We start from the raw sequence: 14824 nt of genomic DNA on the forward strand, positions 1-14824 counted from the left end.
GTGCACTACTCATTACAAGGACTCAATAGTTCTAAAGGAAATGTCATCCTCTAGGGAGTATTTGCATGTTGTATTTGTACATACTGCTTGTTAACAGTCTTTTGTTTAGCTAGATTATGCAAGCAAGCCAATATCATCAGTATATATAAAGGCAAGTTGGAGCTATTGCATTACACCTGATTCAGATTTCTAAGTGCATAAATCGGTGAGTACAATTACTGGGACTATTTGAATTATATTTATATGAATCCTTTTCTATGCACGTATAACAAAGAATAATTCCTATAGCCTCTTCGTAGCCACGTCAACATGCACCCCAACAATGGCTGCATGACATTTTCTCAGGATAGGTTTCCACATGGTGACAAGAGTGGACCGTGGTCTGTTGGAAGCCCGTGTGATAGGGTGACTCAGGAGCATGGAGACAGGGACAGAGTGTTGTCACCCTTAACAGAAAATGCCTAAACAAAGACTAATATGGCAGGATCACCAGAGGTATTTTATTGAAAGTTGCTGACTTGAAAGGATTGGTAATAACTTATAAAATGACATTGTCATGTTAAAATTTAACATTATATATATGTGATTGTGTTTACATCTACTGCAATTTATTTTAGTTTATTGATATTTTAAATGAGTTAGGTTGAGATTTTTTAGGTTGAGTTAATTTGAAATTGGCTTAAAGTCAACATGTGCTTTTCCCATTCCAAGGGAGTAGCGAGCCTTATACTCTCCTACAACAGAAGTACCAGGTATTTCACTTTGCCTGGGTGGGTGAACAGTATGGCAGGGGAGCAAACAGGATGTGAATGTAAGCATCAGGGGAGACATTGCCTGCCCTAGATGTCCTAAAATATCCCTAAATGTGCTAGAGTAGTCCTAGAGTAATCCTAGATGTCCAAGAATGGTTCTAGATGTCTTAGAGTAGCCAAAGATGTCCTGGAGTATTCCTAGATGTCCCAGAGTAGACCTAGATGTCCTAGAGTTAACCTAGATGTCTTAGAGTAGGCCTAGATATCCTAGAGTCGTTCTAGATGTCATAGAGTCGTTCTAGATGTCCTAGAGTAGAGCTAGATGTCCTAGAGTAGAGCTAGATGTCCCAGAGTAGAGCTAGGTGTCCCAGAGTAGGCCTAGGTGTCCCAGAGTAGGCCTAGGTGTCCCAGAGTAGGCCTAGGTGTCCCAGAGTAGCAAATTAATTTATCTGCTGTTACTATTACAGCGAATGCTTGTTTCTCCCCTACAGACCAGCTGTATTTGGAATATGTCAATTGTGAAGGCTCTTGGTTTACTTTTTCTCCACGTGGCTTTGGTGACTCCAGGAGTACAAATATGCCAAGACCCCGATGAGAATGCCTACTCAATCATCACATGTGGAGCTCCCGGAAAGGATGGTCTACCAGGCACGAATGGAATAAATGGAACGAAGGGGGAAAAGGGTGAACCAGGTAAAAACACACAATTTTAATACCGTTAAAGATCTGTATCCCAATACTTCAAACAAACAAAGGATTTCCCAGCAACAATATCCCAATACTTCAACAGGTTCCAAAGAGCTGGGATTCCCCTGATTTCCCTTGGAAGTATTACACCAACTTGTTATTTCGCAGGCTCACTCTTACCAATAGCCACAGCAGCTCAAACAGCTGCTTTGGGACCTGGGGATGGAACAGGGCCCTGTTAAAGGGGCTTTAGAGCATGAAAATCTGACTATGTGAAGATATCACAGATTCAGTACAAAATCTTTAAGGATCGAAGAAGTTGCTGTGACCCTTTGCTCCTGTGACATTTCCAATCAAGAAGATTTGATGTCAAAAGTACAAGGAGAGGCCTCAGAATTGTTTTTTCTAATTAGAGTTCCCTTTTGCAAGTGTGCAGTAAGAGGAGTTTGATTGCCTGTATTAGTAATGTAGGTTCATTGTCCTTAGAGACTCTGGTCATCCCGGCCAGCATTGAAATTAACTCTGTATAACTAATGTAGTCTCCTTCAGGCTGTAAGAAATCCAGAGAGATCTAGAGTGTCTCCTCAGTTAAAAATTGAGAGTTGTTTGTAGTTCTTTAAAAAATACATAATTTAACCTTCAGATGTGTTTAGTACATCCAAATTCTGAAGGGGTTAAATGGTTTGGGCTCTGGGCTTTTGTCTGAAAGTGATTTGGACATCTGTAGAACTGCCTGATCACATTTATGTGCTCATGGAAGGCAGACTCAACAAAGTCCCACATTTATGGGTAATAAACTGATGAGCTGTGAAGGCATTTAAAGCATTACCCATTGATAATGTTGAGTTTCAATATTTCTGGCCCTTTAGCAGGAGCATGCGGGCCTGACATATTGGTATCTATTTACTCAACACTACCTTTTCTTTTTTATTTTATTGTACAAAAATAAATGTGGATTAAATTTTGCTGCAAAATAAATGTTGTATATTAGGAAGCTGGGAGAGGCCCCATCAAAAGTTTTCTGGTGGGCCTCATGAAATTGTTGCTATGAGGTCCCATGATCAGTAGTTACTTCCCTGTTTGAAAAAATATATCTGATGAGAGGTCCACTTTTATCTCTTAAAATGTATTCCATAACTAGGTCTGCCTGGACCACCAGGGGAAACTGGACAAACTGGACCTACAGGAGAGCAAGGGCCAGCAGGACCAAAGGGAGAAAGAGGAGACAGAGGAGCTTCAGGTAAACCCTGAACTGTAGAAGAAGAAAATAGATTTCCTGCCAGTTCAAGTGTTGACTCCATGCTATGGTTGTTGTTCTTGTCTTCTTTAGCCGAAAACAGATGAAACGTGAAATAGTTAGCATTATGGCAATAAATTCAGTAATAGGAAAATATTAGGGATGCACCGATACCACTTTTTTTACAGCAGGTACGAGTACCGATACTTTTTTTTTTTTTACTCGTCGATACCAATTACCAAAACCTGCCGGCAACAGTTTTGTTTAACCTTCAGCAGTCAGCAGCATTATTGTTTAAGGACAAACAAGGCTTTCTTTTTCGTGAATATTGTCTTGCAACAATTATATTTTTTTCACAATCCTTAGACAAATAAATGTAACAAAACCAAATAAAAGCACTTCTTTTTTTGAACAGTGTTAATTTAACTGCATCCCGCCCGCCATATAAGGAAATGACGGGAGCGCGGCAGTTCTCTCCTTCTGGGAGGATGTCATATGACATCCTCCCACTCTAATCGCACGTGCGGGCCCCCGGGGCGTGCAGCACGGCAATCTGTGGTCTGCGGTGTCCCTGGGACACAGCTCATCACCGATCAGCAGAAAGAGCCGATGACGTCGGCTTGGTCATGTGATCAGCTGTGTCCAATCATAGCTGATTGCATGTAAATAAGGAAATGCCGGTTATCACCATTCCTCTCCTCACGATCCGTCATGCTGATACCTCGTGATGAGAGGAGAGACAGTAAATCGGCATTCCTCAGAGGGGATATGTACACTGATGATCAGTGCCCTGATGATCAGTGTAGCCCCATCAGTGCCACCTGTCAGTGTCCATCAATGCCACCTGTCAGTACCCATCAATACCATATATTAGTGCCTACCAGTGCACATCAATTCTACATATCAGTGCCCATCTGAGCTGCCTTTCAGTGCCAAATATCAATGCCACCAACAGTGCCACCTATCAGTGCCCATCAGTGATGCCTATCAGTGCCGCCTATCAGTGCCATATATGAGTGATGCCTTTCAGTGCCCATCAAGGATGCCTGTCAATGCCCATCAGTGCCACCTACCAGCACCTCCTCATCAGTGCCCATCACTGTAGCCTCATTAGTGCACATCAGTGAAGGAGAAAAATTACTTATTAAACATTTTTATAACACAAACTAAGAAATAAAACGTTTTTTTTTTCCACAATTCTCGGTTGTTTTTGGTTTGTTTAGCAAAAAATAAAACAGATGATTAAATACCACCAAAAGAAAGCTTGATCTGTCTCACAAAAATTATAACAATTTCATATGGGTACAGTGCTGCATGACCGCGCAATTGTCATTCAAAGTGCGACAGCACTGAAATCTAAAAATTGGCCTGGGCAGGAAGGGGGTGAAAGTGCCCAGTAGGCAAGTGGTAAAAAATAAATGCTGTGACATAAAGTGTGCATTTTATTTTCTAATTTCCCTGTATAAAATGACACTAAAATTATGTTTCTGGTACAAAGCATTCAAAAGTTTTTTTACAAATGAAATACATTTTTTTTTTAAGTTTTGGGCTTTTTTGCGTAAATGTGTAAATATATTAATAAAGCAAACAAAAAAGTTGTAATTATTAATAGATTATAAAATAGGAATAGACATAAAAAAAATCTGCAGGAAAATAATTCAATGGAGAAGGAGAATAATGAGCTAATAAGGGCTGATTAGAGTAAATTAGGGGTTAATAAGGGGTTTAACTTAAAGCGGAGCTCTACCCAAAAGGGAAGTTTCCTCTTTAAGGACTGCTCCCCCGCTCCCCATTAAGGATTGGCACCTTTGGAGGGCGGGGAGCGGGTACCTGAATTTGACAGGTACCTGCTCCCACTTCAGGTCCGATCGCGAAGGTGTCCTCCTTCCCTGTTTTTGGGACACGTGACAGGTCCCAGAAGACTACAGGACCATTCATGAAGCGCAGCGCTACTCGCGCATGTGAGGTGGGCACCTGGCTGTGAAGCCGCAAGCCCAATGAAGATGCTGACCTCCTGGAATACAGGATGGCCAGTGAAACGGGCTATGTGGGACACACCGCAGGACAGGTAAGTGGCTGTTTTTTATAAGTCAGCAGCTACCGTTTTTGTAGCTGCTGACTTTTATTTTTTGACAGGGTTTTTTTTTTACTTGACAGGTTGCCTATAAATGACTTAATCTACAGATTGAAGTTCATCACTTTGATCTGTAGATGAATAAACAGAAAGATACAAAATGAAACAATGTTTCTCTTTATCTTTCTGTTTAAGTGCCTGGTCACATGGTGCGATTTCAGGTGCAATTTGCGAATTGGAATCGCACCTGAAATCATATGTAATGAATGTGAATGTCAGTGTCTTAACATGTGCAATTTGCTGCAGCACGATTTCTAACGTAATTCTTGCAAGGGTTTTGTCTTCCTTGATTTGGCTGGGTCATAGTTAAAATTTCTGACACCAATGTATGAGTGGGGGAGTCCAGATAACCTTTTTTTCAGCCCCTAGGTAGTTCTTTACAAGTAGGACATATCATTTTACATTTGCATATAGCTTATAATGTGTACTTTCAGAATGGACCATTGTTGTCTAAAATTTTGAATTTTATTAGTGATGAACACATTCGCTCTGATCTTAATAAAATGAGTGGTGGTTCCCAAACAGGGTAGAGTCAACATGTAAAAGGTCTCTTCCTTCCTGCTGCTTGAGCAACTGGAGGGTTCTTTTGAGGGCTTATGAGGTGCTGGTTTATCTACACTATGAACCTGGACGTCCTGTTTGAAACATGTTGGGGGATGAAGGAGGAACCAGGGAAGTCAAAAACTAAGCAGATTAAACTAAAGCTTTTACTCTTTCTTGAATTAGGCCTTCCTGGATTACAGGGAATTGCTGGACCATCTGGAGAAAAAGGGGAAAGAGGAGCCAACGGGGCACAAGGTAACTGAGAACCTTGCACGCCAAAGTAAACCCTCTCTGCATGAATTATTTGTAAGACTTTAAACAGAGAGGAATATATACAACATAGCTGAATGTGAACTGATATAACTAGGTTTGCAGAATAGGGTGCCTAGGTGTAAGGAGGTTCATTGTAAAGGTCTGCAAAATAGGCCCTTGGGCATCAATGTTTACGAGAGCTCTTATTAGGCATATTATAGTAAATGGGGGCTATATTTTGATCTGCAACATTGGCCATTTGGAACCTATATTTAATAGGGTATTGCATACAGGTTTTATAGAAAAGGTTTTTTGCTGTGTGCACTTTCAAGGGTGAAAGGATGACTTTTCTTTGGGTGATTACACTTATAGTTTTGTTTATTATTTTTATTATTATTAATATTTGGGGAAAGATAATGAATGGAGGCTATTCCTAGGTCTGCAATATAGACCCGATGTTCATGGAGGGCTTATTCTAAGGATAATGTTTTAAAGGTGGCTATCGTTAGATCTGAAACATAGTATGCTGGCCTGCTAACTACAGTTAGAGGTGTGGATGGGATCAGCCAATGTTTGCTATGGGGACCTAGGATTTGAAGTTTACTTTTAAAATATTTTGGTAAATACTACTGTAGCATCCTCCTAGTTTAGCTAGGGGGAGCTAGACTCTTGATTGTCAGTGAGGAAGGCTGAGTAGCAGCCTGGGTGTAATAGCCAGAAGCTCAAAATTGTGGTCAGGAGCTGAGAGGCTCTGCAGGCTAGCCCCGCTGGAATTTCCCCCTGCTCTAGGACTTTGGAGGAAGTCCCTAAAGATAGTGGGTGGATCTGAGGAGTGGCTGGCTTGTACTCTTGAAGGATCCTGGCCAATCCCCGACAGGAGGTTGGAAACGGGCCAGAAAGATGTGAGGCTGAAGGCAGGAGGCTGCAAGGAGGATCAATGGGATGGGGCCTGCCAGCAGGCCTGGAGCTAGAAAGGGAGAAGCTCAGAATTTCACTGGACCACCTGTATGGCAGTGAAGAAGCAGCCCAGCTGGAAAGGCCTGGTAGCAGCCACCAACCCACTAGCAGTACAGGAGAGAATCTGAGTGAGTACCCCTGCACCGTCAGGAGAAATAGGGGAAGGAGCACTCTGGTGGGAAACCAGATTCGCTGCCTGTTTGGGACTGTTCATTTTTAAAGTACCAAGCACCAGATCCCCTGTTCAAGGATACCTCCAGATTTCTGGGTGAAGAAGAGGAGTTCATCTAGGATCTGGGGGGGTACACTAAGGAGACACTGGCTAGCTCTCCAACAAAGACATTGCTGCAGAGAAGGCTTGTAAATAGTTCCAGGAAGTTATCCTCAGTTTATCAGTTTCCTTGGGCATCCTGTAGACACCTAACCCTATCCGAGTTCAAATCCCCTAAATAAAACAACAAAAACAAAGCTCAAGGATTGATCTCTGACTCTAGATGCAAGCCTCTGTAAAGATAGGTGATGCCTGGCTGTGCAGGACTAGAGGGGGACCCCAATTTTCTAGTGACTCCTAAGCGGGTAATACAACACTACTTTAGCAATGCTTTTATATATCCTTGTATATAAATACAAGGGTGTATTTACCGCAAGACAAACAAGGCATTTGCCTAGGGCGGCATTTTTCAGGGGGGAAGCAGCATTTTTCAGGGGGGCAGTGCTGCCCCCCGAAAGAATGGATGGAAGAAGGGACACATGCAGCAGGGGGACCAGGTGGGATCTGAGAGAGGCTGTGGGCTGCTTGATGGTGTCTGACTCTTGTTCCTGGGGATGTCCAGAGCTGTGAAGGTGAGTGTCTTAACTTTTGCCGGGGTGGGGTTGCCAGTGTATGGGGGAAGGTGGTAGTGGAAGTCTCTCTTGGGTGAGGGTGGGGGGTTGGGGTGTTGTTGGTCAATGTCAGGCTCTCTTTGTGGGGGAGAGAGGTGTTGGTCGGTGTCAGGGTCTCTCCATGGGGGGAGCCAATTTTTGTGTTCCCTAGGGCAGCACGAAACCTAAATAGACCACTGTATAAATACAATTCTATATGTTGTTCTAACTTGTATTCATTCGGTCAATGTGTTACATGGCTTTTTAGGAGCAACTGGTCCCCCAGGGGTTGCAGGACCAACAGGCCAAAAAGGAGAAAGAGGAATCAGCGGGCCTTCAGGTAAATAAGGAACATATTGTTTGTGTACATGAAAAAAAATTTGCACTTTTTTTTTTTCTCTGGTCTGCATTTCAAGCCAAGCTTCCGTTAATGGTATCTCCCCAAACTCAAACTGCTGCAACTCAAACTCCCAACTCCAGCAAAAAAACCTTTTGCTTTGTATAGAGCAAGGGAAGGTTAGCGTGACTTACACACTCAACTAGTAATGGGCCCAACACCCCTTGTTCAGTTTGTGGTCAAACATCCGAACCTACAGAATGTTTGACCCTGAACTTCGAACATGAACAATATATCTTACTGCGTCTGAGTATGAGGTAGGATACCGCTCAGTTACTAAAATATGGCATGAGTTATATTATGAAATCATGCAATATTTTAGTAGTGAAGAAGTCACTCATATTTCAGCTGTCAGCTGAATGTAAAAAAAATGTCCACATTGCCTGACAATTAGAAACAAAATGGCCTGAGGTCCGTCCTCCCATTCATACCAAGCCCTTTGGGTCTGGTATGGATTTTGAGGGGAACCCCCAGTCCAAAATTTAAGAAAATATCCATACCAGACCCTTATCCGAACATGCAGCCTGGCAGGTCAGGAAAAGGGGGGACGAGCGAGTGCCCCCCCTTCCTCAACCATACCGGGCTACATACTCTCAACATGGGGGGTGCTTTGGGGCAGGGGAGGCTCCCACCCAAAGCACCTTCTCCCCATGTTGATGGGGACAAGGGCCTCTTCCTCACAACCGTGGCATGTGATTGTGGGAGCCTGCGGGTGGAGGGCTTATCGGAATTTTAAAGCCCCTTTTAAAAGGGGGGTCCCCAAGATCCCGCCCCTCTGCCATGTGAATGAGTATGTGGTACTGCTACCCATTCACAAAAAAAAGTGTAAGTGTAAAAAAAAGACAGTAAACAGTCTTTGACAAGTCCTTTATTAAAAATAATAAAAAAATGTCCCTCAGAGTAGATCCAATGTCAATCACAATGCCCTAAAAAAAGAAAAAAAGCGCTCCACTCACGACGCTGGCTCTCACCATCTGACAGCTGCGCCCTCGATGACAGTTCTTAAATAATGTCATGACATCACAAGGGGGCAGGGTTCACCCTGCCCCCTTGTGACGTCATCACATGCTGTGATTTAAATTCCAAATATGAGACATAAATATGAATTAAGAACAAAAAATATATAAAGTTCATGCAGGATAAATGTGACTTCTGTGATGCGTCAAAAGATGATACAGCAGAATAATCGTCACTCTTGTGGCACTAGATGTCATGTATCCCAAATCAATGGATATCAGCATCAGCCACCAAGGGGATCATCTCGCTCCTCCTCCTCCTCCTCCTCCTGGCAGTGACTAAGCATTTCAGCTCCTCCTGTTTCCCCCGTCCATTAGTGAATTAGCAGCTCAGCTGCTCATGCTCCCTTTTTCCAGCTCATCTGCCAGCCTTTTAATCTCTAATGTAACACAGAGCAGGTACACTGAGTGGGGGAGCAGAATGCTGAGACTGGACTTGAACTGATTTCTGTGCTTCTCTAGAAGTTTTAGGTTGAATTGAGCCACAGTGTTTGCAGCTACAAAGGCTCAGCTTCTGGTCTGGGGCTCTTTTTATTATCGGAGCCCCGGCCTTTTGAAGGTTCTCATTGTTTCCTGCTCATTGCTGTTTGATGATTGGGATGATCCCCCTGGTGGCTGATGCTGATATCCATTGAGCCTTTCCATTGATTTGGGATACATGACATCTAGTGGCGAGATTTAAGATGACGACTACCCTTCCAGTGTCTCACATCCAGAGCACCAGGAGTAGGTCTTAAATACTCCATGCATATTCTCCTTATGCATCCGGTTAGTGCAATCTACACCCAGTCTCACTACCACAAGAGTCACGATTATTCTGCTGTATCATCTTTTGAAGCATCACAGAAGTCACATTTATCCTGCATGAACTTTATATATTTTTTGTTCTTAATTCATATTTATGTCTCATATTTGGAATTTTATTCTGGCAATTAGCGCTGCATTTTATTGATTGTTCTTAGTTTTGAAGTTGTAGAGGTTCACTTCTCATGCCAGCAGCTAGCCTTTTCTTCCTATTGACATCTAGCGCTTGTTTTTATCGTTCTTTTTATACATGCTGTGATTTGCCAAAGTATTGCATCTGACCTGTGACCTGATCCCTCCCAGCAATGACTGACCTCCAGCAACATAAGACCCACCACCAACAACAATAGTTCCACTAGCAGCAATAGACATCCCCAGCAACAATAGACCCCCTTGCAAAAATAGATCCTCTCCAGCAACAATAGATTCCCCAGCAGACAACATCAATAGACCCTCCAGCACCCCTTGCGATTATATACATTCAGTGTTGGAGGTGCCAAATCTGCGCTCCCCTGCGTTCCTGCTGAAAAAAGGCCCTGGATCTCACACTGCAGATATACAGTTATTGGGCTGTATGTACAGGAGTGCCTAGACACCCTCACACATCCATGAGTGGACAGTAAACAGACAGACGGTCATAGATGCCTTTGTTTAAATTAAAGTTCTGTGACCAACAGATATTCATAGGCTACAATTTATTTTGACCTTCTTCTGTGCATTTTATATAAAGTTTTAACTTTATGGGTTTTGTTTAATTAACTTTCGTTAAATATGTTCTGTAACTGACAGGACCACCAGGACCAAAAGGGGAAATGGGAGACAGTGCGGCTCCAGGTAACCTGCCATGTAATTTCTTGCTTACATAATTACATATGTCATTAAATTAATTCAGTACTAAAGTTAAACTGTTAGGCCAGGTTCACATCTATCTGGTATGCTTTTTTATATGTGCATTGAAGCACGTCTACACACCTGTAAAAAGTGGTCTGAGTAGTGGTTACGATCAGGGGTCAGGCTCAAAGACCAGTTGCTATAGCAGTGGAAAGGCTCACCTGAAACCAGCAGGATAGGTACACAGGCAAGTTTAGGTACCAACTGGTGTTCACCAGAGCTCCTGATGGTGGAGATGGATTTTGCTGCATGTTAGCACCAGGTCGCGGTCCTCAGAATCACTCTATCAGGAGGTGAGCAAGCGGAGGTCCAGTAGCGTATAAGCAGGTAAGGATCAAACGGAAGCATGGTCAGTAAACAAGCCAAGGTCAGTAATGAGCAGTCGCAGGTTGGGATCAGGCAGAAGCGTAGTCGAGAACAAGCCAAGGGTCAATAATGAGTATGAGTGGTAGCAAAATATGGCTAATAACAGAAGACAAGGCGCAAGATACTGGCTGGAGAGCACAATAATCTGGCAAACAGGAAGTGCAGAGACATGGCTTATATCAGGAAGTTCATGGGAGGAGCAAGGGGTTCAAGGTTCATGACAAACAAGGTCAAGGTAGGATCATCCATATAGATGTCAAGGGAGCTGTCCAGCATTCCAGGTGGCTCAGCAAGAAGAAACATTGCCACTTATCGCAGAAGGTCCAGGTTCAGAACCAGGCTCTAACAAGTGCCTTCCAGTGATTGGAGTTGTTGATGCCTTCCCCCTATGGTGCCTAGTGTGCCTTCACAAACTAAGCGCTTACTGCATGTCCCGAGCGCACACTGTACTTGAATTGCCTCTCTTTCAATCGGATTATTGCAACTTTGCACCCTGCATGTTCCTCTTTTTGGGTGGGACTTTGGACCAGCAACATCTCCTTTTTCTCTCCAGCAGTTGCTATCATTCTTTCTGAGTTACTGTGGCCTCCCTGTCTACTGCTGAGGAGATCATGAGTGCCCCTCTGGGGGTCATATATTCACAAGCATGGCAGATCTTGGGTACAAGGACCTTTCTTCTAATTTTGGTGGACCATTAACCGACCAAAGCAACTATCGATTAGTATCTATAACTGTGTTCAGGGATAAATAAACTAAACTGGAAGGTGGATTTATACTTCCACTGCTGGTAACACCCCAGGAACACATGCAGTCCATACAGTGGTTAATCTTGGGAACCACTAAAGTCAAATGGAATAGTTGAACTTAGTCAGTGTTCGGTAGACCAGACTTGTCTATAGAAGGTTTCTGCTTTGGGTAATATGGTGGAAAATCTCCTTTGTTTTAGCCATTGGTCAATTAGAGGCATGTTATTTTCTCATGGTGCCAACTCCAAACACTGGAATGAAAGGTTTCCTTTCAATTTCCAATGTCTCCTGACGAAAAAGACAAAAAGAAGCAGAAATATATTTAAATTTTTAGTCCTGTGCATATTGAATAAAGAAAAAAAAAATATTTAGCATGTGACACTTGTGATACACTCACCTTAATTATGTCAACTCTTTCCTTAGCAATCAAAACTCTTAAATTGCAAATGGCTGGTATGGATAGACGGATAAGAGATCTACAATCAGACCTTGAGAATCAGGGAAAAGGTTAGCTGGATGCTTTATACGGGGGTTGCTATCACTTGGGTAATGTATATCTCGTGTTTTGGGCCAATGGGTAGGTAAGTAGAAGAAATGGTTGCTTTGGACTCTTCATTGGGAGAAGGAGAGCTAAAAGGATTGGAAGTCCAACCTATGCTGCTGAAGCAGTCCACAGCTCATAGTCAGGAGCAGTCTACTGAGCCAATATTATACAGTAAATGCTCAAAATGAGTGCAACAACCCTACAGCCCAACTCCAGGAAACCTAAAAACATTCATATGCAGTGATAAGCAGGCAAGCATTTTTACTTACCCAATCCTTCACTCCCCCATGGTCTGGGAGTGGACTGTTTCTTAGTGTCCTCATGTCCACTGCAGAGGTTTTGTCCCTGCATTAGTCTTGTTGAAGTCAAAAGGCCTTAGACCACAGAATCATAGGAAAGAAGAGGCTGCAGGGACTGCTCTAGTAGTGCAGGAGCCTGCAAGAGTGAAGAATCAGGTTAGTAAAAATGCTTTATCAAGTCTACTAGTCACAAACATGCATTTAACCCTTCTGCACGAGTGCACCCCACTGCAAGGGAGGATTTTTATATTTCGATATTTTTAATGAAAAAAGAAATATACAAAAACAAGAACATAAAGACTTAGCCCACCTACAGGGTGAGCAGAGGCACATAAACAGGTTCATAAGTATATAAGCACGTAGTAAGTATCAATCAAGAATATTGTAAGCAAACAAAATACAGCCCCAATGTGGAAGCAAATGTTTCATTGGTCAGCAAAGGAGGATTTTTAGATGTCCTGGAGTACATCTTTAGATGAACACGAGCTTCTGCTGAGGCTACAGTTTAGACATCTGGATTTTAAGTAGCTAAGCCCTCTAAATGACAGTTTTTTAAAAAGATCATCAATGGCTGCCACAGTTGTCCACCTACAGGATCCCTTTAACTTAATAAAAAGTGGCAGATCTTACTTTCTGCTATGTATTCCATGAAGTCTTGTGATGGAAATATCTTTTTGTCCTTTTCTTCCCACTGTTACAGCTCTTTCATTTACAAAAGACATCTCTAGAAGTGGTAACAAATTCTATATTATAAATGGTGTTGAAGCCATTTATTCTGAAGCCAGAACCAGCTGTGTCGATGGTGGAGGTCAGTTGGCCGTACCCCGGAACCATGAAGAAAACCAAGCCATCTTGTCTCTCCGCAAGCAGGTCAATAAGCACACATTCATGGGTATAAATGACATACAGAAAAAGGGTGATTTTAGAGACCTGTCTGGAGAAGCCATCAAATACTTCAACTGGCGCCCTGGTGAACCCAACAATGTTGCTGGCAAAGAGCATTGCGTGGAAATGTGGGATGATGGAAAGTGGAATGATGAGAATTGTGACCAAAAACGTTTTTTTGTTTGTGAGTTTTAAATCAGTGTAAATAAGCTGATTCTTTAAAATCCATGCACCTCTTGTATTCTTCAAAGGCTCTTTTTATCATCTTCCAAAAATGAAACTCTTAGAGGCTACCTTCTCTTTATTCTCTTGCGCACCTCCAATTACCAAGCATTAAAGTGGTTGTAAACCCTTATATATACCCAGTGACGTGACTGGCCTCAGATGATACACAGATCAAATAAATCCTCTTACATAAGTTGTACCTGTCTACAGCAGCACTGCAGCACTAGCAAAGACTAATCAGTTATTGAACTTACTAAATAGGACCATACATGATTTTAGCATCGAAAGGGAATATGGGTTGGTGAACGTCTCTTCACAATTTGTTAATATTTAGTTATATTTGTTAAAAGAAATGGTTCTGTGGGACAGAAGTACCCAGTGTAGTTTCCCAAAATTGGCCACTAAATGTCACCATAGTTAGGATTGGGAACCCTGCAGTGAAGAGAAGGCAGTATAAGTGCCTAGGTAGCTGCTGGAGGACTCCAGAGTAGTGAGTTGGGTGTACTATAGATAGTTGGAAGTGTAAGCCTTGTCCTTGCCATTGTGGGGCATCTTAGGTAAAAAAGCACTATAGAAATAGTCTGGCAGGTGTCCACCTGTGGTTGGTTGGTCATAGGAAACAGTGCAATGACCAAGGCATGGAAACATGTAATCTTTGAGGCTCCAACTTCTGTGAAGCTTCCATTGTGGGAAAAGCAAGGAAAGAGAGGTGCAAGACGCATTGGGCTACTCATATTCCTTTGGCTTGGGACGTAAGACTCTGGCAAAACCCTAAAAAGTATGGGCTCCTCCTTGACCTGGCTCTCTGCTCTGCTGTCCTCTGTCTGTTTGCAACTTAAGAGATGTACCGCCACCATTGGGATGACTGGCAATGTAATGTAAATCAACTGTGAATCAATTGCTTTCCAATAAAGAGTAAAATGTCTGTTGTTGTTTGGACCTCTAATATTTATTTAGTGTGGGAATGTACAGCAGTGATTAGCAGCAACCGAGAGTATCTTTTTTTTTTGTTTTGTTTTGTTTTATTTTTCTACTATTCAATATTTTCTAAATGTTATAATATATGCATTACAGATAGTGTATTCGAATGATCATCCTTTTTTTTTTGCATTCTAGTATTGAAAATAAAGAGGTTACTAATTACAAAAACTCTCGTAAGACAGAATACAACTTCGGAAGTGATGTCATGTATTGTATTGTAAGGTATTCTTTAATTTCTGAGCATGCA

The 14824-nt window shown here is 42.4% G+C and overlaps 1 protein-coding gene across 1 annotated transcript; it reads left to right on the forward strand.

The window, feature by feature from the left end:
- The first annotated feature begins 130 nt into the window (after window positions 1–130).
- LOC149466240 (uncharacterized) lies at window positions 131–14521 on the forward strand. Its single transcript, XM_089672687.1, has 8 exons — window positions 131–205; window positions 1244–1445; window positions 2581–2679; window positions 5537–5608; window positions 7692–7763; window positions 10430–10474; window positions 12067–12150; window positions 13187–14521. The coding sequence occupies exons 2-8, from the start codon at window positions 1262–1264 to the stop codon at window positions 13564–13566; spliced, it is 936 nt and encodes a 311-aa protein (XP_089528813.1). The 5' UTR covers window positions 131–205; window positions 1244–1261; the 3' UTR covers window positions 13567–14521.
- Window positions 14522–14824: the final 303 nt, after the last annotated feature.

This window comes from Staurois parvus, unplaced genomic scaffold (assembly GCF_062004578.1).
Source record: "Staurois parvus isolate SC_StPar_1 unplaced genomic scaffold, SC_StPar_1.0 ptg000132l, whole genome shotgun sequence".
NCBI classification, from domain to species: domain Eukaryota; kingdom Metazoa; phylum Chordata; class Amphibia; order Anura; family Ranidae; genus Staurois; species Staurois parvus.

Bases quoted from the DNA above. Each gene is read 5' to 3' on its own strand.
- LOC149466240 (XM_089672687.1), top strand. From the start codon at position 1,262: ATGTCAATTGTGAAGGCTCTTGGTTTACTTTTTCTCCACGTGGCTTTG. The intron at 7,764-10,429 runs GTAAATAAGGAA...TGTAACTGACAG, and splicing joins AGGAATCAGCGGGCCTTCAG to GACCACCAGGACCAAAAGGG. The intron at 12,151-13,186 runs GTTAGCTGGATG...CCACTGTTACAG, and splicing joins CCTTGAGAATCAGGGAAAAG to CTCTTTCATTTACAAAAGAC.